The 26,347-nt window shown below is 38.3% G+C and overlaps 1 protein-coding gene across 2 annotated transcripts; it reads left to right on the top strand.

The window, feature by feature from the left end:
- The first annotated feature begins 663 nt into the window (after positions 1 to 663).
- On the top strand, positions 664 to 25,769 carry fech (ferrochelatase). 2 transcript variants are annotated; one of them, XM_051680983.1, is made up of 11 exons: positions 664 to 872; positions 5,782 to 5,896; positions 6,758 to 6,877; positions 9,335 to 9,483; positions 12,019 to 12,153; positions 12,469 to 12,575; positions 14,937 to 15,035; positions 15,149 to 15,256; positions 16,370 to 16,534; positions 19,663 to 19,722; positions 21,365 to 25,769. In XM_051680983.1, exons 1-11 carry the CDS (start codon positions 836 to 838, stop codon positions 21,497 to 21,499), a joined length of 1,230 nt encoding a protein of 409 aa, XP_051536943.1. In that variant the 5' UTR covers positions 664 to 835; the 3' UTR covers positions 21,500 to 25,769. The 2 variants fall into 2 exon arrangements, with proteins under 2 accessions (XP_051536943.1, XP_051536942.1); XM_051680982.1 differs by having other exon boundaries at positions 6,755 to 6,877.
- The last annotated feature ends 578 nt before the right edge of the window (positions 25,770 to 26,347 follow it).

Below are 26,347 nucleotides of genomic sequence, written 5' to 3'. Positions count from 1 at the left end.
AGCTTAAATAATGAAGATTATATTATATATTATACTATAATACTATTGTGGTCAATCATTAAACTTATATACAGATCATCCTAAAGGTGACATCACGGAAACAACCGCACCAAAACAACATAAGCAAAATAGTTAAAACTTCTATGAATTCCTTATAACAACTATTTAAATGCCCTCATCAGTTCCCTTTGAACAAGGAAACATAATTAAATAATTCTAGGGTTTACAGGGCACATGGAGAAAATCAAGTCACGCCCAAGTATTTACTTACAGGAAATAAAGGCAGTAAAATAAGATTTTTGATCAAACACAGAGAACAATAAATTATTAATGCTAACATATAAGTTATTAAAACATTTAAACAGTAATATAATATAAAATTTAATAAATTTAAAATTATTTTTATTTTTTATGATTTTTTCTAAAAAAACGCATATATATATATATATATATATACATATATATGTACCATAAATTATAAAAACATTTCAACAGTTTGAAATAAAATCTAGACATAACAGATTGAAAAACAATTTTTTTCACTAATTATACTATACTTTTTCTAATGAACGCTCCTGATTGGTCCGCTTAGCTGACTACGTCATCGAGTCTGTTTCGCCAGCCGTGCTGATGTACAGGAGGGCGTGTCGTGGGGCGGGGCCATGGAACGTCATCACGCCGCGGTAACAGTGACACCGATCAGCAGCTCTATATCGGAATTTAAGCGCTTGTAAGACACAGTAAAGAGAAGCAGTAGGTTTAATTCTGCAGTTTGTTTATTAATCTGCTTTATCGCTTTGAGAGTCGAGAGGACTTTACGACACAGTGGTAAATAATGGCAGTTTTGGGCAGCGCGTGCCGGCTCCTACAGTGTAAGTATAAATGAATCCAAGTACACACGTGATACGCATTCGTTCACATGATTACATCGTTATCTGTATACTTTATTATCATTCATACGGTTTGTCATGCACAATTAACAGCATGAGGGCTGGAATGATCTGTGTTGCTGTCAGCTTTGTGTTCTTGAAGGTTAAAGTGTGCCCGTGACTTTCCTCTTTGTATTGTCCAGCAGTTTATTTGACCTCTCTAGCGATAAATCTCATGGATTAAGCGTCTGTATTGATTTATGCAGTAATGTGCGTAAAACGAAGTGAGTACATGACTTTTACGTTCATGAACCGTCAAGAAAAACCAGGAGTTAAAGTTTGCGTGGCGTTAAATACCATGTTACACAACACATGCTTTCACAACTGCGTAACAGCGGCGCCCTCCGGCCGCACGGCGCTACTGCAGCGCTTTATAATGAGATCACGGGGTCAAAGTGTTATGACATGATAAATGCTGTTTGGTATTTCAGATATCATAGATACATGCCACTATTTTAATCCCTGGATTTTATGTCTAATCTGTTTTAAAGAGAACATTCTGGCCTTTTCTGTTATACCAAATGATATATGGAAATTGTAATTGTGATATAGTGTGACAATTTAATATAGGAAAGTATTATATGATACTATGGCTTATATAAAATATTATTTTTTACATTATTGTGTGTCAATAAAAAAAAATACAAATTTCTCAGAGGTCCTTAGAGGACAAAAATGTCCACCTCAAAAAACTGCCATAATAATATTATATAATAATATTATTTTCCACTTTCAATGAGTTAATTTTTTAACCAACATCAGTCCTGATCATAACTACCAAATATTCATTCATTTTCAGGATTTTAACCCTTTAAATCCAGTTTGTTTACATAATGTCACTTTTGTTGTTTTTTACACACACACACACACACACACACGCACACACTATTATCTGCATCATTTATTCAGTTGTCCTGCAGTGCTCTATAATACAGCAAACAGAAAATAGGGGAAAAGCATGTATTTGCTCCACAGGCTAAACATGAGAAAAATGGCGCCATCTGCTGGAAAATATTACAAATGTAAATTTTGAAGCCAGGACTCCAGAATGAAAGCATAATATCATAGAATTTATGGTTTTATACTTTAATGGCACTGGGATCAAATATTGCCGTTTTAATGGGTTTCAGTGGGGACATTTTTGTCCTGAAGGACCTGAGTGTAACTCTTTTGTGTACACAGTGTATTATAGATGTACACTATATTGCCAAAAGTATTCGCTCACCCATCCAAATAATTGAATTCAGGTGTTCCAATCTCTTCCATGGCCACAGGTGTATAAAATGAAGCACCTAGGCATGCAGACTGCTTCTACAAACATTTGTGAAAGAATGGGCCGCTCTCAGGAGCTCAGTGAATTCCAGCGTGGTACTGTGATAGGATGCCACCTGTGCAACAAGTCCAGTCGTGAAATTTCCTCGCTACTAAATATTCCACAGTCAACTGTCCGTGGTATTATAACAAAGTGGAAGCGATTGGGAATGACAGCAACTCAGCCACGAAGTGGTAGTCCACGTAAAATGACAGAGCGGGGTCAGCGGATGCTGAGGCGCATAGTGCGCAGAGGTCGCCAACTTTCAAAGTTCATGTGGCCTTCAGATTAGCTCAAGAACAGTGCGTAGAGAGCTTCATGGAATGGGTTTCCATGGCCGAGCAGCTGCATCCAAGCCATACATCACCAAGTGCAATGCAAAGCGTCGGATGCAGTGGTGTAAAGCACGCCGCCACTGGACTCTAGAGCAGTGGAGACGCGTTCTCAGGAGTGACGAATCACGCTTCTCCATCTGGCAATCTGATGGATGAGTCTGGGTTTGGCGGTTGCCAGGAGAACGGTACTTGTCTGACTGCATTGTGCCAACTGTGAAGTTTGGTGGAGGGGGGATTATGGTGTGGGGTTGTTTTTCAGGAGCTGGGCTTGGCCCCTTAGTTCCAGTGAAAGGAACTCTGAATGCTTCAGCATACCAAGAGATTTTGGACAATTCCATGCTCCCAACTTTGTGGGAACAGTTTGGGGATGGCCCCTTCCTGTTCCAACATGACTGCGCACCAGTGCACAAAGCAAGGTCCATAAAGACATGGATGAGCGAGTTTGGTGTGGAAGAACTTGACTGGCCTGCGCAGAGTCCTGACCTCAACCCGATAGAGCACCTTTGGGATGAATTAGAGCGAAGACTGCGAGACAGGCCTTCTCGTCCAATGTCAGTGTCTGACCTCACAAATGCGCTTCTGGAAGAATGGTCAAAAATTCCCATAAACACACTCCTAAACCTTGTGGAAAGCCTTCCCAGAAGAGTTGAAGCTGTTATAGCTGCAAAGGTGGGCCGACGTCATATTAAACCCTATGGATTAAGAATGGGATGTCACTTAAGTTCATATGCGTCTAAAGGCTGCTCTAGAGTCCAGTGGCGGCATGCTTAAAACCACTGCATCCGATGCTTTGCATTGCACTTGGTGATGTATGGCTTGGATGCAGCTGCTCGGCCATGGAAACCCATTCCATGAAGCTCTCTACGCACTGTTCTTGAGCTAATCTGAAGGTCACATGAACTTTGGAGGTCTGTAGCGATTGACTCTGCAGAAAGTTGGCGACCTCTGCGCACTATGCGCCTCAGCATCCGCTGACCCCGCTCTGTCATTTTACGTGGCCCACCACTTTGTGGCTGAGTTGCTGTCATTCCCAATCGCTTCCACTTTGTTTTAATACCACGGACAGTTGACTGTGGAATATTTAGTAGCGAGGAAATTTCACGACTGGACTTGTTGCACAGGTGGCATCCTATCACAGTACCACGCTGGAATTCACTGAGCTCCTGAGAGCGGCCCATTCTTTCACAAATGTTTGTAGAAGCAGTCTGCATGCCTAGGTGCTTCATTTTATACACCTGTGGCCATGGAAGTGATTGGAACACCTGAATTCAATTATTTGGATGGGTGAGCGAATACGTTTGGCAATATAGTGCGTGTATATATATATATATATATATATATATAAATTATTTATTTATTTATATATTTTTGGTGGAAACCATGGTTGTACTATCGTAATATTGCTATAACTATGAAAAGTAATCATAGTATTTTTGGGGAAACCATTGTTTTAATACAGTATAATGTATCCAAATAGTAACCATGGTTTTATTATAGATTAACCATGGTTACTATTGTGGTTGCTATGGTTATACTACAAATACCATGGCTGAAATATGGTTACTTTAGGTAAACCATGTTAAATTTATTGCAAGGGCGCACAAAACTATTTCAGAAAATAATAATAATAATAATAATAATAATAATATTCCCACCCTGTCCTCAAAGGGGCTCTGTACATTTCACCCTAAAATAAAAAAAAATTAAAAAATAATAATAATAAAAAATAATAAAAATACTGGTCAAAATAACAAAAAAGATGCAGTGTTTTCAGATCTCGACTAATGCAAAGAAAACAAGTTCATATTAATTTATAAACAACACAATACTAATGTTTTAACAGAGTTCAGAAATCAATATTTGCTGGAATAACCCTGATTTTCAATCACAGCTTTCATGTGTCTTGGCATGCTCTCTACCATGCTGTCTTTCACATTTCTGTTGGGCGACATTATGCCACTCCTGGTGCAAAAATTCAAGCATCTCGGCTTTGTTTGATGGCTTGTGCCCATCCATCTTCAGATCATCACCGATCCTCCACCAAATTTCACAGTGGGTGCGAGACACGGCCTCTCCAGGTCTCCGTCTAAACATTAGATGACCAGGTGGAGGATCGGTGATGATCTGGAGGTGCTTCAGCAAGGCTGGAATTGGGACGATTCGTCTTTGTGAAGGACGCATGAATCAAGCCACGTACAAGGTTTTTCCAGCAGGACAATGCTCCATGCCACACAGCCAGGTCAATCAAGGTGTGGATGGAGGACCACCGGATCAAGACCCTGTCATGACCAGCCCAATCTCCAGACCTGAACCCCACTGAAAACCTCTGTGATCAAGAGGAAGATGGTTGGCCACAAGCCATCAAACAAAGCCGAGATGCTTGAATATTTGCGCCAGGAGTGGCATAAAGTCACCCAACAGCAATGTGAATGACTGGTAGAGAGCATGCCAAGACACATGAAAGCTGTGATTGAAAATCAGGGTTATTCCACCAAATATTGATTCCTGAACTCTGTTAAAACATTAGTATTGTGTTGTTTATAAATGAATATGAACTTGTTTTCTTTGCATTAGTCGAGGTCTGAAAACACAGCATCTTTTTTTGTTATTCTGACCAGTTGTCATTTTCTCCAGAGCTGTATATGCTGTATATATATATATATATATATGGCATAAAGAAAAGGAAGCCTGATCATTTGCAAAGTAACATTATTTTCATGACAGTTATGCTCATTTTAACCATAAATCTTTGTTATCATATGAACACTTCACTTTTGAGTTATTAGGTAATTCCTGTTATTCTCAGTGGTGATTGTCATTACATTCGGAATACTGTATTACAGTGGAAAAGTGCCGTCATAAAGTTATTTTATTATTTTTATTTAAACCAGCATATTTTAAAGGCAGTACAAGAAATACCACCATGTTTACTTGGCATGCTGTATAAACCTTTACAATTTTTGTTGCATTACAGTAATGAGATTTGGTATGAAATGAGTGTTTTCATGACAGTTAAAATGTAAAAATGCAAAAACTATTATTAGTCCTAAAACGGGCTTCATTTTCTTTATGCAAAACATTTTCAGTTCAATTCAGTTGGTTCTCATGCCAAATGTTTATTGCATTTTTGCTCACTCTGTTAACAGAGCAGATGTATTTGAAGTACTGTAGATTTAACATGTTGTGTTTGTGTATTTTTGTGCAGTGGTCAGATGTGGTCCGCCAGTCAGTTTGTGCATGAGTGTGTCTCTCAGACGACAGTCGACGGCTACAGCAGCTGCGTTTGCCAGTTCACCCACTCCAGAGACACGAGAGAGCAGGTAGAGCGTCTACAATTAACCTCCTCCTGTTTGACATAAACATTCACTCACTCCTGTGTTTACAGAACAATCTGCAGGGAAATTATCTGATCATACTGAGAATTCTGGAGAGGGACTTTGGTCAGAAATGAAGGTTTTAATTAGAATCAAAAAGGGTTTTACAGTCTTATCTCATCGGAGAACCTTGTAAAGCTTCACAAAGAATTCTTTACAAAACATCTCCTGACAGATGCTTTAACATAGTGGTTCTTAACTGGTTTGCACTGGTTTAACTGGTGCATTACAGTTGGTTGAGATCCAAGGATGTTTGTCGTTTGGCATCAACCTGGCGTAACTCATCTTGATGCACTCTGTTAATATATGCAAATGGTAAATGAGATTTGAGCGCTACTGCAGAGGGGTAGATGTTCAGCGAATAATGAATGCTTTTGTGAAGTAGCCCTTTAATGTGACTCGTGGTTCATTGCAGGCCGATTTACACATCATTTTCTATGCTTTTCTAAAATAAAAAAAGTTAAATCTATAAACACAAAGCTTTTATTTATGTACCGGTAACAAACAAATATTGTAGAACTGTTATTTTCGTTGACATGGTTCGGCCATTTGGCCCACTTGTTAATGAAGTTAAATTGCCCTGGCTTATTGCATTAAACATTCAGGAAAGGCTTGAGATGAGTGCTCTTTTTGTCTTATAATCAGTTCTGCGTCCTGTGCAAAGGTCAGTAGTATTTGGACTGGAATTTTATCCATCACATCCAGTACATTTTATCCAGTCTCTTCAGAACCCTGGACAACGATCGGATGAATTTCACTGCTAAAGAAGCACTTAACTGAAAGCCTTTGTGTTCATTTAATCAGCAGAAAACCCAAAACAGGGATCCTGATGCTGAACATGGGCGGCCCCGAGAAACTTGAAGATGTTCATGATTTCCTCCTTCGGCTCTTTATGGACACAGACCTCATGCAACTTCCTGTACAGAAGTAAGAACAAACTTTTAGAAAGACGTTATGAAAAAATAGATTTTGTTTTAACTCTAGAAATCTTAAGTTTACATATAGTTTTTTGTTCCCTTCCAATAGTTTTGCATTCCCCCACAATATGTTTGGCGTTCCTCACAAAAAGTTTTGCGTTCACTCGCAATAGTTTTGAGTTCCATCGCATTAGTTTGTACTGCCTCTCTTAAGTTTTGCTTTCTTTTACAATAGTTTTGCATTCACATGCTATAAGTTGTGCGTTCACTTGTTATAAGTTTTGTGTTTATATGCAATAAGTTGTGCGTTCACGTGCAATATGTTTTGCATTTATATGCAATAAGTTGTACGTTCACGTGCAATACGTTTTGCATTTATATGCAATAAGTTGTGCGTTCACTTGCTATAAGTTTTGCATTTATATGCAATAAGTTGTGCGTTCACGTGCTATAAGTTTTGCATTCATGTGCAATAAGTTGTGCGTTCACTTGCTATAAGTTTTGCGTTTATATGCAATAAGTTGTGCGTTCACTTGTTATAAGTTTTGCGTTTATATGCAATAAGTTGTGCGTTCACGTGCTATAAGTTTTGCATTCATGTGCAATAAGTTGTGCGTTCACTTGCCATAAGTTTTGCGTTTATATGCAATAAGTTGTGTGTTCACTTGCTATAAGTTGCATTCATGTGCAATAAGTTTTGCGTTTATATGCAATAAGTTTTGCGTTTATATGCAATAAGTTGTGCGTTCACTTGCTATAAGTTGCATTCATGTGCAATAAGTTTTGCGTTTATATGCAATAAGTTGTGCGTTCACTTGCTATAAGTTTTGTGTTTATATGCAATAAGTTGTGCGTTCACTTGCTATAAGTTTTGCATTCATGTGCAATAAGTTTTGCGTTTATATGCAATAAGTTGTGTGTTCACTTGCTATAAGTTGCATTCATGTGCAATAAGTTTTGCGTTTATATGCAATAAGTTGTGCGTTCACTTGCTATAAGTTTTGTGTTTATATGCAATAAGTTGTGCGTTCACTTGCTATAAGTTTTGCATTTATATGCAATAAGTTGTGTGTTCACTTGCTATAAGTTTTGCATTCATGTGCAATAAGTTTTGCGTTCACTTGCTATAAGTTTTGCATTCATGTGCAATAAGTTTTGCGTTTATATGCAATAAGTTGTGTGTTCACTTGCTATAAGTTTTGCGTTTATATGCAATAAGTTGTGTGTTCACTTGCTATAAGTTTTGCATTCATGTGCAATAAGTTTTGCGTTTATATGCAATAAGTTGTGTGTTCACTTGCTATAAGTTTTGCATTCATGTGCAATAAGTTTTGCGTTTATATGCAATAAGTTGTGCGTTCACTTGCTATAAGTTTTGCGTTTATATGCAATAAGTTGTGCGTTCACTTGCTATAAGTTTTGCGTTTATATGCAATAAGTTGTGTGTTCACTTGCTATAAGTTTTGCATTCATGTGCAATAAGTTTTGCGTTTATATGCAATAAGTTGTGCGTTCACTTGCTATAAGTTTTGCGTTTACGTGCAATACGTTTTGCATTCATGTGCAATAAGTTTTGCGTTTATATGCAATAAGTTGTGTGTTCACTTGCTATAAGTTTTGCATTCATGTGCAATAAGTTTTGCGTTTATATGCAATAAGTTGTGCGTTCACTTGCTATAAGTTTTGCGTTTACGTGCAATACGTTTTGCATTCATGTGCAATAAGTTTTGCGTTTACGTGCAATACGTTGTGCGTTCACTTGCTATAAGTTTTGCATTCATGTGCAATAAGTTGTGCGTTCACTTGCTACAAGTTTTGCGTTTATATGCAATAAGTTGTGTGTTCACTTGCTATAAGTTTTGCATTCATGTGCATTAAGTTTTGCGTTTAGCAATAAGTTGTGCATTCACTTGCTATAAGTTTTGCGTTCACTCGCAATAGATTTTGCATTACCTTTGCAATACATTTATCGTTTCTTTGCAATAGTTTTGCGTTCCCTCACAGTAAGTTTTGCACTCCGTCACAATAAATACTACTTTCATTTGCAATAGTTTTGCGTTCCCTCGCAGTAGTTTGCACTCCCTCTAATAAGTCTTGCGTTCTTTGACAATAGTTTTGCATTCCCTTGCAATAAGTTTTGCATTCACTCACAATTGTTTTGCGTTCACTCGCAATAAGTTTTAGATTCCATCTCGGTAAGTTTTCCGTTCCCTCACAATAGTTTGCACCAGGGATGCACCAATACCACTTTTTCTCTTCTGATGTGATTGATATCTGAAATCATCGGTGCACGTTATTAAAAAAAATATTAAAAAAAATCCTGCCTTACGTTTGAATATGCTTCACTTGGAAATACTGCATGTCTCATTAAGGGAAGTAAAATGGGTTGCAAACGGTGTTTCATGTCTACTGTAAAGGGAATGTCTTTTAAAACTTCTCAAAAGTGCATGTTGCATCTCTGTCACAGTAAACTCGGCCCGTTTATTGCTAAACGACGCACCCCAAAGATCCAAGAGCAATACAGCAAGATCGGAGGAGGGTCACCCATCAAAGCCTGGACCACCATGCAGGGAGAAGGGATGGTCAAACTCCTGGACGAGATTTGCCCAGAGACGGGTGAGAGCGCATGTTTATCTGCCGCACACACACACACACACACGTTTAGCTGGAGTTCACAAATGTTGCCTATCAGGAAACAGAAACATGTCATGGTGAAATTAAAAGAACAGTCGGAGCTAAGAATGAAATAACATGAGGAAAGTTTATCCCTCTGTATTATCTGTAGTTTTACTGTATTGCTAGTTATAGTTATGCCACAAGACTAGTGTATTTTAAAGCAATAAGGTATTTGAGGTTGTTCTATATTGTGAATATAGTCATGGCTGCATTTGCCCATCTGTTTTATAATATAATATTAGTGACAGAAGTGTAACGATTGCATAAATACTTTATAATTACAAACGTCTGGGGTGTCTTAAGTGGAATAAAATGTCTTAGTGTTGCTGCTATTGCTTTTACATGTATTTGAACAGGACAAATTCATCTTATCATGTGTCTGCTGTGACTTTGAAACGGTCTGATGGTGTTGAGTGTCGTTTTGTGAGAGAGATCACAAAATAATCAGAATGAAACAGAGGAACTGACATTTTGAACAACATATCTGTAGAGAGCAACAAATTGTTTACTGCTGATAAAGAGACACAGAGAAGAAGCCCTGGTGTGTGATAGATTAAACCCAGAGGAGTGTCTCACACACCCCAGATAAACTAACGAGCGGGAAACTCGGCAGGATATTTCTCATTTTATAATTTGACCAGGTTTTCCTGCACAAACAATGTTTGGTGCTGACCAACAGTAACTTTTACATAAAATAAAAATGATGCAATTTCACTCAAAATGTGCGTAATAATATGTTCAAACTAACAAAGAAACTTTGTGTCTCCGTTTCAGTTTGGTATGTTTTATTGGCATGGCAAATAAAACCATACATTTATGTTAATTTGTTTGTATTATTTTTTGATGCAGAAATGTGGCATACATGAACTATGGTCTCAGGATACTGAATTTACGACTGTTTCTAAAACTCTTTTAAATGGGTAAAAAAGCTTGAAACAATTGCAGTCTGTCCTTAAACTTAAAGATCCTATTAGTAAATTAAGTGACCATGGCAAAAATTATGCGTGCTTTATTACACGTTTGGCTGAAGTTTCTTAGTGAAATGTCCAGGGGGGGGCGCCAAAAGCGAGTGAAATGGTGTCGTAATATGACGAGTTTTTTTTTTCTCCCCAATTTGGAATGCCCAATTCCCAATGCGCTCTAAGTCCTCGTGGTGGCGTAGTGACTCGCCTCAATCCGGTGGGCAGAGGACGACTCTGTTACCTCCGTGTCTGAGACCATCAATCCACACATCTTATCACGTGGCTTGTTGAGCACGTTACCGTGGAGACGTAGCACGTGTGGAGGCTCACGCTATTCTCCCCGGCATCCACGCACAACTCGCCACGCACCCCACCGAGAGCGAGAACCACATTATAGCGACTACGAGGAGGTTACCCCATGTGACTCTACCCTCCCTAGCAACCGGGCCAATTTGGTTGCTTAGGAGACCTGACTGGAGTCACTCAGCACACCCTGGATTCAAACTCGTGACTCCAGGTGTAGTAGTCAGCATCAATACTCGCTGAGATACCCAGGCCCCCAAAATGTATTTTTATATGTATTGTTTTATTGTTAATATTTAAAATTTTTGGCCATCCTGTGAGCGATGGAACTCTCAACTTAAATAAAATGACCTCAGCTGATGGGCGGTTGTCTCATGTCCTTACAAATATGTTTTCGTTTAAAAACGCATAAATGTTGCTACGTCTACACCTCTCATCCACTGTAGGACAGCGTTTTCCTCCACCATAAATTGAGCATCACGAAAGCGCTCTCCATTACCGCATACTTTGATAAACTATGATGTAACTACGGAATGTCACAATTACTTAATTTACCTGGAAGTAACAAATTAAATGAATAATACAGAAGCATTAAGTACTAATAATAATAGTTAGTGATGTGTCATGGTGGTTGACTAATTGACTTTATTTGAGTGGGACTACTAACATAAATATTTTAATGGTGGTGGTTTTAATGGGAGACACAATTCTCAAATTAATGGAGAGACGCAACTTCTTGAACAGCGTTTTTGCGTGATTGTAACTTGCTGTGTTTAAAAGTGAATAATAGCACAGTAAAACCTTCGGAAAGAAGTTTAGTCTCTTTATGCGTCATTCTGCGCACAGGACGCTCTCTGTTTGAGCCTTTCTTATTTCTTACTTTTCATACTTTGATAGTTTTGTGCAATAAGAGGTTATAGTTATTAAGCCTATATTTTTGTTGAATATCCGTAGGTTACCATATTGGAAGTGCTGCACTCAGCATCCGTATATCCCCGTGAAACGCATCTGATTGGGGTCACGTGAACGTAACGGAGCCTAATTATATGAGCCTTATTATCCTTTAACACTGAATAGTCGATAAGTCATTCAAAGAACCAACTGACTAGTCGATTATGAAAATTGGTAGTTTTGCAAATCCGTAATAATAGTGATGATGATCATTAGTTAATGAATATATCTGTCTTTCTGTCTGTGTGTCTGTTTGTAGCTCCTCATAAGTTCTATATTGGTTTCCGGTATGTTCATCCACTCACTGAAGATGCCATTGAACAGATGGAGAAAGATGGTGTACAGAGAGCTGTAGCCTTCACACAGTATCCACAATACAGCTGCTCCACTACAGGTACACACACACACACACACACACACACACACACACATATATGCACAGGTACACATACACACTCACAGGTAAACACACACACACACAGAGCAGTGTTTTTAACACTACCTGGTTAATGCATCACAACATGAATGACTATTAGCATCTATTACATACACACAAACACACAGTGAATGAATGTAAACATTTCATCAAACACAATAATTCATTATATCAGTTGTATTTGTCCAATATCATTGTCTTTCTGTCCACAGTCTAATCTGTGTGTGTGTGTGTGTGTGTGTGTGTGTGTGTGTGTGTGTGTGTGCACGGCAGGCAGCAGTCTGAATGCGATCTACAGATACTACAGTAACCGTGGCGACAGGCCAAAGATGAGCTGGAGTGTGATTGACAGGTGGCCGACACACCCTCTACTGATCGAGGTAACACACGTTTTGCACATGTCACAGTCTGCGATCAAACATTGTGCTGAGTGTCAACAAGACGGGATAAAACCAGCCGTGGCGTCTGTTCATCAGTGTTACCATAGCAATAATGAAGATGAGTCAGCAGCTGTTTATGTCAGTCTGTGAGTTCAAGAATTAGAGACAGCAGATGCATTAATCTTAAACCGAGATTAAATCAAGGTTTAACTAATAATTTGGTTAAACCAAACTTTTTAATCAGTTTTTTTTTTTTTTGTGGATTTTTCCCCTTTTTCTCCCAATTTGGAATGCCCAATTCCCAATGTGCTTTTAAGTCCTCGTGGTGGCGTAGTGATTCGCCTTAGTCTGGGTGGCGGAGGACGAATCCCAGTTGCCTCCGCGTCTGAGACCATCAATCCGCACATCTTATCACACGGCTTGTTGAGCGCGTTGCCACGGAGACATAGCGCGCGTGGAGGCTTCACGGCACCCACGCTCAACTCACCACACGCTCCACCGAGAACGAACCACATTATAGCGACCACGAGGAGGTTACCCCATGTGACTCTACCCTCCCTAGCAACCGGGCCAGTTTGGTTGCTTAGGAGACCTGGCTGGAGTCACTCAGCACGCCCTGGATTTGAACTAGCGAGCTAGCGAACTCCAGGGGTGGTAGCCAGCGTATTTTACCACTGAGCTACCCAGGCCCCCTGTTAATACATATTTAAAATCACGTGCTGCAATACTACTCAATTTGAAATCAGCAAATGCTGAATAAGATCTAAACTCAATTCATTTATCCCTAATGATGCAAGCAACCCACCCTGAGACACATGTGACACCACAACAATAACTAGAGGAAGAGTATGTCAAGACAAACTTTGAGCCTTTTCTGAAAGTTAGTTTTAAAAAATGTAAGTTTGAAGGAAAGAAAGAAAGAAAGGCAAAAGAGAGAGAGTCTGCGTGGGTTTGTTTACATTTGAATTTTTGGACACTTCGATTTTGCATAGTCTTGGCCCATTTTAACTTTCCGTTAATGTAAATTTGTGGGATTTTGGTGATTTTTGTTTTATCGTCGCCTGTGTGAAAACCGTAATTAAGTCATAGCAAACCGAGTCAGAACAGTCTCAAGGTCTGTGCCGAGTTTGGTGGATGTAGTTTGAAAGCTCCAGGACGAGTTACAATTGAAACATTTTGGTCTTGATTTAGGGATTTCGAAAAAAAATATCGGCCGCCAATATTTACCGGCCAATTATTGACCAAATTAAAACCATCAGCAAATCGGTTTTAAGCATTAAAAAACGCAGATATTAAAACTGATGGTTCGTTTATAATTAATTATCATACCAATTTGTAAAAACTCAAATGCACAATCCAGAAATCATGATAGCCACAGAATGTAGAAGGGTTGGCACTCCTACAAACATGTAATATTTCATTTGTAATCATTCCCGTTCTCACATTGAGGAAAAACCGTCATTAGAGATGTGACAGTAGTGTAAGCGGCACCTATGCATGATGAGGTAAAACCATCTAAAACGCTTTGAAACCAGCAAACTTTGACTTATGAGACATTGGGGTAAGGTATCCATTAATGCTGCATGATTGATTGAGTTAAGATTGAAGTCGCAATATGGTCTTGAACAATTACTAAAGATTGAAAGTTAAAAAATAGACCGCAGTTAGCATTCAGTCAGCGCTTCAGTCAGCATTGTGTGAGCAAGCGGCGCCCTCTAGCGGTCCGGATGGCATTATCCATTATTCCACAATTGAACATAAAAGGGCGTTTTATTCAAAAAAATGTTTTAGAAGTATAAAATAATACTTTTAAGTATTTTGTATCTCTTTGTACATTTTTAAAGCATAATTTCTGAGCAAAACAGTGATCTGATGACAAAAAAAGATAAGCGGCAAAATATCGCTAACGGTAAAATGTTCATATAGGTTCATCCCACTTTGTCAAGCCATTAATAGAATTTCATATGATGCACATTCGTATGTTTCTTTTCATAGAGTGTTTGTTGTGGTCGTCATAGAGATGCATCTTTGAGAACCGAACGTGACTGTGTGCTGTGAAGGGTCTGACTGGTTGTTTTTGTCTCTGTAAGAGAACGAGTGGTTTTTCTCAGAAGTACAAATACATCTTTAGTGCTTCAGTAATAGTATAACATGAACTGTTGTCCCGTTTAAGAGATCTGAGTCATAAAAGAATATTAAAAGCTCTCTTATTCCACACTTTCATAGCATTTTATTTAACCCACGGAAGTCCACTTTTATAATGTTAGTCAAGGTTGTTTCCCCAGTGTGTTGCACTTTCATAATTTAGTTCCCAGTGTGTTGAAGTCATATATGTTGGGAGTAACGATGTTTTTTGCTCAGTGTTTTGCAGAGCACATACGAAATGAACTGGACAAGTTTCCTCCTGAGAAGAGAGACGATGTGGTGATTTTATTCTCTGCTCATTCTCTGCCCATGTCTGTGAGTCACACTTTATATCTGATGCATGGAACTTTAAGCGTTTTATGGTGTATTATTAAGTTTGTGTAAGAATTGTTCAGGACACATATAACAAATCTTTGTCTGTATTTAAGGTTGTAAACAGGGGTGACCCGTACCCACAGGAAGTTGGCGCTACAGTTCAGAGGGTGATGGATCAGTTAGGTCACTGTAACCCGTACAGACTCGTCTGGCAGTCAAAGGTCAGAATCACCTAATAAACCGAACTCATATCATACATTGAAATCAATACACTTAATATTCATTAGTCATAGGTTTAATATTCACACGCATGTAACCACAACAAATGCATATTAATGGATTCCAACACATATATAAATAAGATCTGGATGTAAAGATATAAATGTCCTTAATAAAACCTATTAAGCGCTTTCTACTGTCTTCCCTTAAAGGGATAGTTCACCTAAAAATTATAATTCAGTCATTATTTACACACCTATGACTCATATTCTGAAAACAGTATCCTGCTCACTGATGTCATACAATGGCAGTGGATGGTGACCACCTCTTAAATCTTCAAAAGGATGCAAAATAATAACATTTCTTCCTTTTGTGTACCAAAAAAAGAATATGGGTTTAGAACAATATGAGGGTGAGGAAGTAATGACTGTAAAGAATGATTTAAATTTTTGGGTGCACTGTCCCTTTAAGACCAGCTGATAAACAGTCACACAGTGCCACCTAGTGCTGATGTACTGTAACTGCATTAACTCGTGTTTTATTGTACTGTTTGATGAATAAAGTGTTTAATCCAACAGCTGGTCTTTAATATTCACAGAAAGATTTTTCTTAATAATGAATAACACACAAAATCTGTTAAAATTAAGGTTCATTTCTGATCTCAGATCAGCTTAAACTGCTTATGTGATAATACTGATTAAAAACTGACCCTAGATCAGCTTGTGTACCTTAAAGTATTCTCAATGCATTATAATTATGCATTCATGATGGCTTATAATACACTTTTTAAGTCAGTTTATGCACCCGTGTATAGTTCTAACCAAAGTTATAACAGATTAAAATACTCCCCTATGTGCATTATAACATGTTATAAAACAGATAGCTGTTCCTGGATGCTGAAGAGTCGTGTTAGAACACACACGTGAAACAGCTGTTCATCAGCTACTGTGTATATCACTGCGCAGCACCCATAATGAACAACTGTTAACTGCTGTTTACATGTCAGGAATTAGATCTTCGAACGGGAGGATGCAATTGGTCCAAAAATAGAGCCGAATTCTGTATGTCAGACTGTGGTGAGGTCATGTGATCAAAGGTGATGTGTGTGTGTGTAGGTGGGGCCGATGGCGTGGCTGGGGCCGCAGACTGATGAGGTCATCAAGGGTTTGTGTCAGCGCGGGAAAAAGAACCTCCTGCTGGTGCCCATCGCGTTCACCAGTGACCACATCGAAACGCTGCACGAGCTCGACATCGAGTATTCGCAGATCCTCGGAGAGGAGGTGTGTGTTGTAGTGTTACTTTGACACTGTTTGCAATATCTGTTATTAACAGCCAGCAGTGACCTTTGACCTCTGCACTCACATCTGAGTCATTGATCAGTTTCAGTTCTGAAGAGTGTGTGTGTGTGTGTTTGCCCTGCAGTTAGCCGAAGTCTCTCTCACCTGTGCATCAGTCGATCTCCTCACCTGCAGTCGCCAATAGAATGTTATTCTTCTCTGATCTTCTAGATCTGTTCTGCGTCAATCTGAATTTGCATGCCACATGATTAAAGTTACAGCCATTACAAATAACAGCATTCACAACACTCTTAACTTCTGTAATGTGACGTGTTTCTGTGGAACCGAATATTCAGTGGGGAATAATGTTGGGCGGGACTTGTAAAGTGAGCTGTGATATTATTGGTTAATCTTACTTAGTGTTCAGATTAGCAGAAACCTCGTTTCAGAGGTGGTAAAAGTGATGACACGTTATAAAAACAAACATTATTTTCATTACAATAACATGTATTGGTTGACTTATAGGGGTTTTTATCTGGAGATCAGAGTGGCTGATGAAAGATGAAATAAATGCACTATATAAAAAAGTTACTTACATTCACCGTCCATCTGTCCATCCACCTGCCTATCACTCTTTCTTGTCTTTCTATCTGTCTATCTGACTGTCTGTCTATCTGTCTGCCTGTCTGTCACTCTTTTCTATCTGTCTGTCTGTTTGTCTGTATCTTTCTATCTATCACTCTTTCTTGTCTTTCTATCTGTCTATCTGACTGTCTTTCTATCTGTCTGCCTGTCTGTCACTCTTTTCTATCTGTCTGTCTGTTTGTCTGTATCTTTCTATCTATCACTCTTTCTTGTCTTTCTATCTGTCTATCTGACTGTCTGTCTATCTGTCTGCCTGTCTGTCACTCTTTTCTATCTGTCTATCTGTTTGTCTGTATCTTTCTATCTATCACTCTTTTTCTGTCTGTCTATTGCTCTTTTCTGTCTGTCTGTCACTTTTCTATCTGTCTGTCTGTCTGTATCTTTCTATCTATCACTCTTTCTTGTCTTTCTATTTGTCTGTTTATCACTCTTTTTTCTGTCTGTCTATTGCTTTTTTCTGTCTGTCTGTCACTCTTTTCTGTCTGTCTGTCTGTATCTTTCTATCTATCACTCTTTCTTGTCTTTCTATTTGTCTGTCTATCACTCTTTTTCTTTCTGTCACTCTTTTCTGTCTGTCTGTCTGTATCTTTCTATCTATCACTCTTTCTTGTCTTTCTATTTGTCTATCTATCACTCTTTTTCTGTCTGTCTATTGCTCTTTTCTGTCTGTCTGTCTGTATCTTTCTATCACTTTTTCTGTGTCTATTGCTCTTTTCTGTCTGTCTGTCTGTATCTTTCTATCACTTTTTCTGTCTGTCTATTGCTCTTTTCTGTCTGTCTGTCTGTATCTTTCTATTTGTCTGTCTGTCTGTCTGTCTATCACTCTTTTTCTTTCTGTCACTCTTTTCTGTCTGTCTGTCTGTATCTTTCTATCACTCTTTCTTGTCTTTCTATTTGTCTGTCTATCTATCACTCTTTTTCTGTCTGTCTATTGCTCTTTTCTGTCTGTCTGTCTGTATCTTTCTATCACTCTTTTTCTGTCTGTCTTGCTCTTTTATGTCTGTCTGTATCTTTCTATGTATCACTCTTTCTTGTCTTTCTATTTGTCTGTCTATCTATCACTTTTTCTGTCTGTCTTGCTCTTTTCTGTCTGTCTGTCTGTATCTTTCTATCACTCTTTCTTGTCTTTCTATTTGTCTGTCTATCTATCACTCTTTTTTTCTGTCTGTCTATTGCTCTTTTCTGTCTGTCTGTCTGTATCTTTCTATCTATCACTCTTTCTTGTCTTTCTATTTGTCTATCTGTCTGTTTATCACTCTTTTTTCTGTCTGTCTGTCACTCTTTTCTGTCTGTCTGTCTGTATCTTTCTATGTATCACTCTTTCTTGTCTTTCTATTTGTCTGTCTATCTATCACTCTTTTTTTCTGTCTGTCTATTGCTCTTTTCTGTCTGTCTGTCTGTATCTTTCTATCTATCACTCTTTTTCTGTCTGTCTATTGCTCTTTTCTGTCTGTCTGTCTGTATCTTTCTATCACACTTTCTTGTATTTCTATTTGTCTGTCTGTCTATCTATCACTCTTTTTGTCTGTCTGTCTTTCTATATATCACTTTTTATTCTGTCTTTTTGTCTACCTATCTCTCTTTACTGTCTGTCTGTCTGTCTTTCTAACTATCACTCTTTCTTATCTTTCGATCTGTTACTGTCTGTCTGTCTTTCTGTCTATCCCTGTCTGTCTTGTCTATCTATCTGTCTGGCTGTCTCTCTGTCTGTCACTCTGTCTGTCTACCTATCTCTCTTTCTTTACTGCCCATCTTTCTATCTGTCTGTCTGTCACTCTTCTATCTGTCTGTCTGTCCCTCCATCTGTCCTTCCTTCCATCCTTGTTTTTTTTCTGTCTGTCCGTCCGCCTATAGTTGCTTTTTGGAACTATCGTCATCGGCAAAAAAACAATGGTGATAGTTGCCGATATTTTTTCGTCATTTCAAAATAAGAGTCCCCAGTGTGTTTCGGGCTTGTGTATACATAAAAGTCCCACATTATGCACCAAATCTGAATTTGTTTTCTGGTTATTTTGGTTGAACAATAAACTGCATCTGGGATTTTATTTATTTGGGACTCTGTCTTTGTATCCATCATATTAAGGAAAGAACAAGATTTATTTTTTTATTTTTTTGACATTTATACAAATCAATAAAAAAAAAACCTTTCGATTGATTAATCGGTTATCGGCCTTTTCCCCCACCTTAGTTATCGGTATCGGCAAAATCTACTATCGGTTGACCTCTAGTCTATACATATTGATGTCTATATTATATATTAATGCAGTTTATAGAATATACTAATATAATATAAAATAGCATACAATAATGATTTATACACAATAAGAAATGAAATATTTATTAATCGAAAATTGTCACATTTTACCAAAATTGATTATATGTACATTTCAAATAAGTTATGTTAACTTCTCATATTTTTTGACGTGTGTGTGTGTGTGTGTGTGTATATATAATGTAAATTGTTGTTTATTTGTGTGTGCTTTTAGTGTGGTGTGGAGAACATCCGAAGAGCAGAATCTCTGAATGGAAATCCACTGTTTTTCAGGGTAAGAGCGTCTCTAGATCATCAATAACTCTCATATGGACATGAAATATTGAATTGAGTGTGAATTATTTTATTATGTAAGAAGAGAGAGATACAAACTATGTATGAAATCACTTGTCTGGGACAGCGGTCAATTATACAGTTTACTGATCATTATATGAAAAGAATGTTGTGATTGATTAATCACAATCAAGTATTTCTTGAATAACTTGAAATATTCCTTTAAGTCAGAGAATTGTTGTTTGAACAAATGTATGAAATCATTTTCAAACTCTTAATGATGCAAATACACAATATTGTTGTGAGAGTGTTGTCTGTCTCTCTCTGGGCGAGTTAACGGTCGATAGTTTTCTGCTTTGTGTTAGAGAAATTCACCAGCAGCTGAGTTTATTAAAACCCCTGAAATCAATCCAGTTTTTTTAGCTGACTGCACAGAACTTTATACACACACACACACACACACACACACTCACACACTCACACATACATTCACACTCACACACAAACACACACATTCACACACACACAAACACTCACACTCACACAAACACTCGCACACACACTCACACTCACACTCGTGCACACACACACACACACTCGCACAAACACACACATTCACACACACACTCACACTCGCACACACTCACACTCACACTCACACACACACACTCACACTCACACACAAACACACTCACACACAAACACACACATTCACACACACACAAACACTCGCACAAACACTCGCACACACACTCACACTCGTGCACAAACACACACTCACACACAAACACTCACATTCACACTCACACGCTCACAAACACACACACTCGCACGCTCACACACAAACACACACACTCGCACAAACACTCGCGCACACACTCACGCTCACACACAAACACACACACTCACACACACACAAACACACACACACTCGCACAAACACACACACACTCACACAAACACACACTCACTCAAACACACATGCTCACACACTCTCACAAACACACACACACTCGCACACAAACATACTCACACAAACACACACACTCACACGCTCACACAAACACACGCTCACACACTCACACAAACTCACACAATCACACACACACTCACGCAAACACACACACGCTCACACTTGCACACACACAAACACACACACACGCTCACACAAACACACACTCGCACACACACTCACACACGCACACACACTCACATTTACACAAACACACGCACTCACGCAAACACACGCTCACACTTGCACACGCACAAACACACACGCTCACACACATACACAAACACACGCTCACACTTGCACACGCACAAACACACACACTCACACACATACACTTCACACACATACACATACACAAACACACACACTCACACACACAAAAACACACATACACAAACACACGCACTCACGCAAACACACGCTCACACTTGCACACGCACAAACACACACGCTCACACACATACACTTCACACACATACACATACACAAACACACACACTCACACACACAAAAACACACATACACAAACACACACGCATACACACTTTCACATACACAAACACACACAAACACACATGCACACTCACACACACACACTCTCATTTTCTCCCTCTCTCTCTCTCTCTTGCAGGCATTGGCCGATCTGGTTCAGTCTCATTTGAAGTCAAACGAGCCGTGTTCTCGTCAGCTCACTCTGCGCTGTCCGCTCTGCGTCAACCCCACCTGCGGTCAGACCAAAGCCTTCTTCTCCAGCCAGAAACTCTGACCTTTGACCTCTCAGTCGCCATAAAGAGTGACATCATTTCAAACCCGCGGTGGATGGAGGTGTTCTGCGACCCGTCTGGGTATCTGTTGTGGACGGGAGGGTGTCACAGGGGTGATTGTGGACTGGGGTGAAATAAGCATTCAAACACCGCCCTCATTGAAGACAAGCACACTTTTACCCCAGCTTACATCCAGCCACGACATATTAAACCCTTGCTGTTTAATTTCCAGCTTCCTCTTCCCCTCTCGGTCTGTCTTTCTGTCCTGTTTTTCCCTTCATGCACTTGATATGTTTGAACCCTTTGAGAATGCGTGCAGTCCCAAAAAAAATAATAAATAAAAATGCAAAAACAGTCAGCGTGGAACAAATAAACAAAGTTTTTTCAGAGTGGAAACAGCAAATAAACAAGGTGCTAAAATTCGGATCGCTGTGGTGATAATGGCTTTAAAGGAACAGCTCAGCAAAAAATCATTTAGTCGCCCTCATGTCGTTCCAAACCCGTATGGCGCAAAACAAACAGAAAAATGTTTTTCCATACAATAAAAGTGGATGGGGACTCTCCAGAAAAGACAGAAAAAGCATAACAAAAGTTTTCCATGCAACTTGTGCTGTATTCAGTGTCTTTTGAAGACATACGATTGTTTTGCTCTTGGAACGGACCGAAAATTTAAGTTGTTATTCACTGAAAATCATTCACGTTTGCCAAACGCCACTGGTTATCTGAGAGCGACAGTCTATCTGTGAATAACAACTTCAGTTTTAGTCTGATTCTTGCACAAAGCTATCAAACATCTTCAAAAGGCTTGGAATGTAGCGCGTGAGTCGTATGAATTAATTTATTGTCCTCTTTGGAGCTTCATAGCTCCTGGTCACTGTATGCTTACATTGTTTGGAAAAGAGCAGCTTGAACATTCTGCTAAACATCTCCTTTTGTGTTCCACAGAAGAAAGTCATATAGGTTTGGAACAACATGAGGGTGAGTAAATGATGACATAATTTTCATTCTTGGGTGAACTTTTTCTTTAAAACAACCACCCTGCACCACGTCTACAATCGAAACCGCATCGGAAGTTACTCTTCCGGTTCTTGGAGTCGCCTGTGCCTACACGTCATAACGCTATGCTGACAAATCATGTTTCTGCTCAGCGCCTTCGAAATCTTGTGCCTTCTCGCTGGGTGCGTGACCAATCGCATCTCGCAGTCTGTGCTTTAATGATTTGAAGAACAGTCGCAGTTCCACGTTTAACATAAACACGAGTTGTGATGTGTGTATCAATGTGTGTGTGTGATGTAGATTAGAAACGTTTAAACATCTTTAGTCGTCACATGATCGAGACAGAAATATGAACATGTCTTCCTTTCGTATTTATTGTGAGTCACTGTTGTTTTCTCTCTCGTGGCGTGTTGTTGTCGTGAGAGAATCAAACAAAACATGTCTGGGTCACATATAATACGAAAATCAGAAGAAAAATATAATATAAAATATTTAGCAGGAAAAAGAATATTGCATTGTGACATTATTTTCATGGAAATTGATTTTGTGTTTCATTGTATTACAGTAAAATGACTTATTTTATATCTTTTAAATTTAAGTCACAATTACCCCCTCCAAAAAAGAAGAAAAATTTAATAAAATATAAAATAATTTATTTATATAATATTGGTCATTATCATCTGATTCTCATTTCTGTTATACTGTATTCATTATATATTCAAGTATATATATATATATATATATATTAATTTTTATTATTATTTTTTACTAATAATTTTTTTCATAGTAATGAGATTCAGTATAGGTTTTCATTATAGTGATGAGAATTTGGGGCTAAGATATGTTTGTAATTAAAATAATGACAAATCCTAAAAATAGTCTTCATTGTCTTTATACAAATTATAATTTCTTTCTTTTGATTTTTAAGGTGATATATGACCTGGACGTGTTCTTGACAGGTTTGGTGAGATTCACCTTCATAGCTCACGCTGTTGTTGATTAAGTGCAGATATATGGCTGCCCAGGACCCAATAACCTGTGTGTGTGTGAGTGTGTGTGTGTGAGTGTGTGTGTGTGTGTGTGTGTGTGTGTGTGTGTGTGTGTGTGTGTGTGTGTGTGTGTGAGTGTGTGTGAGTGTGTGTGTGTGTGTGTGTGTGAGTGTGTGTGTGTGAGTGTGTGTGAGTGTGTGTGTGAGTGTGTGTGTGAGTGTGTGTGTGTGTGTGTGAGTGTGTGTGTGTGTGAGTGTGTGTGTGAGTGTGTGTGTGTGAGTGTGTGTTTGTATGTGTGTGTTTGTATGTGTGAGTGTGAGTTTGTGTAGGTGTGAGTGTGTGTGTGAGCGAGCGAGTGTGTGAGTGTGTGTGGTGTGTGAGTGTGAGTTTGTGTAGGTGTGAGTTTGTGTAGGTGTGAGTGAGTGTGTGAGCGTGCGTGTGAGCGTGCGTGCGTGTGTGAGTGAGCGAGCGAGTGTGTGTGTGTGAGTGTGTGAGTGAGTGTGTGTGTGTGTGAGTGAATGTATGTGTGTGTGTGTGTGTGTGTGAGTGAGCGAGTGAGTGAGCGAGTGAGTGAGCGAGTGAGCGAGTGAGTGAGCGAGTGAGTGAGCGAGTGAGTGAGCGAGTGAGTGAGCGAGCGAGTGTGCGAGTGAATGTGTGTGTGTGAGTGTGTGAGTGTGTGAGTGTGTGAGTGTGTGAGTGAGTGAGTGAGTGAGTGTGTGTGTGTGTGTGTGTGTGTGTGTGTTGTGCTCTGTGGGCCGCAGGAGCCTCCTGGTAATTGAAAAGTGGAATGCTGGCTGCACCGACTCTCTGACCTCTAATTGAGAGAGAGCATTGATTTCTGCAGAGAGCGAGAGAGAGAGAGACATTCAGCTGCAGGGGGGATGGTACAGATATGAACGAGTGAGTGATTTTGTTGGGGCGAGACTGATCAAATTGACGATTGGAACGGGCAGCTCTGGTGAAAGAAAAACGAATGGAGCAAAAGAGAGAAAGAGAAGCGTGCCAGATAATTACATTTCTTCTCCATGGACATTTCTTCAGCCCTAAGATGTTTGTTTTTAGCATATTCTTTTTTTTTTTATTAAAATGTTTTGTGACGGATGTGTTCTGGATTCGTCAGGTGACTTCCCCAGATTTTTATTCTGGATACAGCTGCAAAAACGCACAAAATAATATAAAGGACGTTTGTTCACACCTGAATCTCTCTGCTCCGATGAAGTCTCATGTCATTACCGTCATGCAAAAAAAAAAAAGAAGTTTAAATTGTTAACTGTAAAGTACAATTGTAATAATGATAATCTTTGTTGAATTTAATTTAATTAGTTGATTTTTTATTTTTTTTTTTTTTATTATTTGTGTCTGGACAGGATGATTACCGACAATTAGATTTTTTTTCTTTTCGCATTACAGTAATGAGTGTTTTTTTTGTTGTTGTTTTTTTCACATAATGGAAATGAAAATTTTGCGAAAATGTATTTAATTGTCATGAAAATCATGTCACAAAGAGAGAGATTTTCTTGCATTGTGACGTTTTATTCAGTTATTACACAAAATGAGAATCAAATCAATGAATCGAATGAAAAACACCACTGAGAGAAATTCAATTAAATATAATAAAATGCACAGACACATTACAGTAATGTTACATTTGTGGCGAACTGTGCATAATTGTGACTTAAAAAATAAAAATAAATATGCAGTTTTTTACTGTAATACAAAAGAATATCAAAAAATAATTAAATTAATAATAATTAAAATCAAAATAAAGAAAAGTTTTTTTTTTTTTTGCATTGTATTTCTTTATTTTGATTTTTCTTATTTATTTTTATTTTCCTTTTCCTTATTTCTTGCTTTTGTATAACAGTAAGAATAACATTTTGAAGTCATAATTAATCGCCTCAAATTTATCATTAATTGAATGCAATTTATTTGATTCAATTTCTCAGTTCTCTCAGTGATCTTCATTTGGTTCATTGCATGTATAACAGTAATGAGAATGATATATGTGCATATATCATGGCCTTAAAAATCATTTTCTTGAACAAAGTTTACTTCTGTTATTTGTTCCTTTTGATTTAGGGCTGAAAAAAAGACTTGGATATTTCTTGGATAAATCAGAGATTTATTTATAACGATGCTTTTATTTTATTTTAATTGAATTTAATTTTCACTTTGCCTTATTGCTTTCTGCTTTGCATTTCAGTCTGGACGTGTCAGACGGGACACACATTTAGATTTGTGATTTATTTTTAGTTTAATAATAAAGATTCATTATTATTTAAGAAAAGGGTGAATCTGTAGAAAACTACTGCATCATCTGAACTGATTTGAGAAGAAACGATACACTGAATTTAGTGCTTCCAACAACAACTTAAACGCAATCTTCTGCCTCAGTAATGTTATACACAAGGTTTCTTTGTCAGGGGAGGAAAAACACGACAAAGTGCAAATTAACCGCACAATTCTCATGATAATTACTGAGTAACATTTATATCATCATCATCTTTGGCTTTGAAGTGTGGTCAAAAACGCCACCTTGAATAATGAAATATGTCGTTTCTGATACTGATTTGTTAATCACATAAATAAATATGAGTTACACTGGATGAATGAATGAATCCTGTACATACCTAAAGTACAAGATCTGTGTTTATTGGAAATAAATGTATTTGTTGGAATGTGTTTCTCTCTTGGCTTTGAACTGCATTTACGCCTTTAAAAGAACAATTCATCCAGAAATGGAAATTCTGTGATTATTACCTCACCTGCATGCTGTTCCAAACCCAGATGACTTTCTGTCTCCTGTCAATCAATGAGTACGTTTGTAGAAGCTTCTCATTTCCATGCAATGAAAGTGGATAGTGA

Source organism: Myxocyprinus asiaticus, chromosome 40 (genome assembly GCF_019703515.2).
Source record: "Myxocyprinus asiaticus isolate MX2 ecotype Aquarium Trade chromosome 40, UBuf_Myxa_2, whole genome shotgun sequence".
Taxonomy (NCBI): Eukaryota; Metazoa; Chordata; class Actinopteri; order Cypriniformes; family Catostomidae; genus Myxocyprinus; species Myxocyprinus asiaticus.
The sequence above is the reverse complement of the archived record's forward strand: the minus strand, read 5'-3'. Positions and strand labels throughout refer to the sequence as shown.